The sequence below is a fragment of the Limulus polyphemus genome, unplaced genomic scaffold, assembly GCF_000517525.1.
Source record: "Limulus polyphemus unplaced genomic scaffold, Limulus_polyphemus-2.1.2 Scaffold2701, whole genome shotgun sequence".
NCBI classification, from domain to species: domain Eukaryota; kingdom Metazoa; phylum Arthropoda; class Merostomata; order Xiphosura; family Limulidae; genus Limulus; species Limulus polyphemus.
This window is the reverse complement of record NW_013668311.1, coordinates 781-3,631: the sequence shown is the minus strand read 5'-3', so window position 1 is coordinate 3,631 and position 2,851 is coordinate 781. Positions and strand designations below refer to the sequence as shown.

Below are 2,851 nucleotides of genomic sequence, written 5' to 3'. Positions count from 1 at the left end.
AAATAGGCATTTACATTCAGATGACCCTGATATTTGGTTTGGTTTAACTTCTCCATCGCGATGTTTTTAATGCATCAACAAAGAAACTGACAGCAAATTAATTAAACCTGTCCGAAAATGTTTAAAACCTGAAACAGGGATTATATGAAGGGTGATATGTTCTAAAACTGTACTTAAATTATTTTACAGACATTTATAAATACCAGAACACGACTGAAGTTTTTATATCTATAGAGGCCTCGCTGAAGAAAGGGATCTTGACTGACGTTTTGAGTCCAAAGTTTCTTCCACCTGCTTGAACAAATGGTGGAAAAGCTCTCTGTCCTTGAACCTTAACAGAAAAGAATATGCTTAAATAGGGTTAACGTTAGGTGACACGTACCACGAACAAACATACTTGGTCTTCACGCTTCGGCCACGGATAAACATACAATTTAATATAACAAACAGGATATAATACTGAAATTTAAGCTGTGCTATATAATATATAGAAGCCTATACTTATAAATGGTTTCGCACAAAGTCGAATGCCACGCAGACCTCAAAACCTAACCGACACAACGAAAATAATGATATCGATATTTCAAAAGATTGGTGCCGATAGAAATAATCATTCTGAATTATATAATATCTTTAGCTTTAATACAATCAAGGGGCGGTGGGACGTCATAGGTATTCGAGTACTCTCCTTGCAAATTGCAGGAATACTGAATACAACTTACAATAATAAACATTTTCTCAAGATCCCTGTGGGCAAAATATTTAATTTTCATAATAGAATGGATTGGAAGTAATCAAGTTGATTTGTAAAAGTATGCGTAACTGAACTTCACACTTCCAAAAGACTTTTCATATAAAATAAAATCTAAGACCTATATGTTTTAAAATGTAGTTATAACTTATAATATTCATATTGATATATTATAAAATTATTATTAAGTTAAACATTCCACACCTGTTACTATCGTATACCAATTTGGGTAAGAGTTGCTTGGAAAGATCGGAGTTACATACTTTGCTCGAACACCATTTTCAGCCATCCTGCGGAATCCCGTCAAACCTTTTTCTTCGTCCGGATAATCCCACCGACAACCATCAACTAGTATTAAAAGAACCTTCTGTCGGTTCACTACTGATGAGCAGTAAACAAACATAAATGCTACAAGAAGCAAAAAGGGGCGAAACATATCGATATTTTAAGATGTATTATTATGGTTAAGATGGTTTAAAAACTTCTATTGCGTCAACACACCAAACAGTATAATAACACTAGAACACAATTACTTTCGTTCTCGTTACTCTAGTATAAGCTGTTAGTAGTTAGCAATCTTTGGAAGCTGCTAGTAAGTACCTACACGATGACGTACCCCGAACGGAACAGAGAAAAGGAGAAATGTTGTGAGCAAATATATACGACATAATTTCTTGCTACTAATTGTTGTTTTAGATGTTTCGCGGCATATCGAGACCTTTTTTTGAAGCTTTCTTGTCTACACTGGCTCATCCGTAAGTTTCAGATCTTATAACCATTTAAATATGGTTTCCATACCTGTGGCGGTATATGCTACAAAATTACGTCATTAGTCAAGTTACATTATTTTTTAGAAATCATTTCATGTGCCCTATCTAACTGCTGTAACTTCCCTTTCTAAGTCTTATTATTATTGAACTTTCTTAAGGACTATTGCGTGTACTTTTCAGCTTTTGCTATAAAGAAGACTGAATTTTATTTTACTTCCTGTTGCTTGCCTCAGATGTTTTAAGTGAAAAAGGTTAAAATGAGAGTAGATGTTTTAAACGCTTCTCAAAAGTTGCATTGCCAAAGCTGTTTAATAAAGAAGATTGAACATTATTTTGCTTCCTGTTGCTTGCCCCAGATGTTTTTAAATGACAAAGGTTAAAGTGAGAGTAGATGTTTTAGATGCTTCTCTAAAGTTGTGTAGACAAAACTGTTTAAGTAAAGGGTTTTCATTGGTCACAGGACTTTTTAGGGAGGATAGTAAAAAGTTATTTTTATACACAGTTATACTGATGTTATATTTTCATCTTTACTTTCACACATAAGTTTTTACAACTACGAATTAGATTTCTCCCGTTGACAGCGTGGTTGCTTGACACGCTCGAACAAAAGGGAGGCTAGTTTGCTGATTCGCCTGTTCTTATGTTCGTTTTTTGTGATCCGTATAGCTAAATGAAGCAGCCTAAATGTGCCAACGAAAGTAGGGATTGAAAATCGTTTTACAATCAATCTAACTAATATCACTTTACTTGTTTGTACTTTTTATTGCAGCATTTTGATTTAGATACTTCATATAGCAATTCTATGAATAACCAACGATCCCTACTTTCCGTTAAATTTGTTTTTTTTTACCTATTTAATATCAATAACATTTACGGAAATTTTGAGCTCTGTACTTTGAATCATGTTGATGCAACGAGTTACGTGTGACTAAAGAGCACAATCCGACCCCCCCCCCCCTCCAGTGGCACAGCGGCATATCTGCGGACTTACAACGCTAGAATCCGGGTTTCGATACCCATGGTGGGCAGAGCACAATTAGCCCATTGTGTAGCTTTGTGCTTAATTGCAAACAAACACAAAGCCCAATCCGAACACTACCCAGAAAAAATATCCCTTTTTAGAAAATGTTCACTTTTTTCTAAATTTTGTCAATGAAGTATGAATACTACGATTAGTAATTACTAGCATAACAGCCGCTCGTCGGGCTGCGGTTCTACTAGTAAAGTTAATTCAAGTAAAAATAGTAATAATAATAAATAATTGATGTTAAAAATAAAGTAAATAAATTTGTGTTATTAAATCTGTCGCAATTTTGACTTGTAAGTGATA

The 2,851-nt window shown here is 34.3% G+C and overlaps 1 protein-coding gene across 2 annotated transcripts in view; it reads right to left on the bottom strand.

The window, feature by feature from the left end:
- Positions 1-1,606, bottom strand: part of LOC106467673 (ectonucleotide pyrophosphatase/phosphodiesterase family member 6-like) — a 58,487-nt gene extending 56,881 nt beyond the window's left edge. Inside the window, exon 1 of one of the 2 annotated variants that reach the window (XM_013928045.2) lies at positions 956-1,606. In XM_013928045.2, the coding sequence (XP_013783499.1) occupies positions 956-1,187 (232 nt within the window). In that variant the 5' untranslated portion in view covers positions 1,188-1,606. Of the gene's footprint in view, positions 1-382; positions 558-955 lie in introns of those variants that run through there. The other variant, XM_013928047.2, reaches the window with a different exon arrangement.
- Between the last annotated feature and the right edge of the window lie 1,245 nt (positions 1,607-2,851).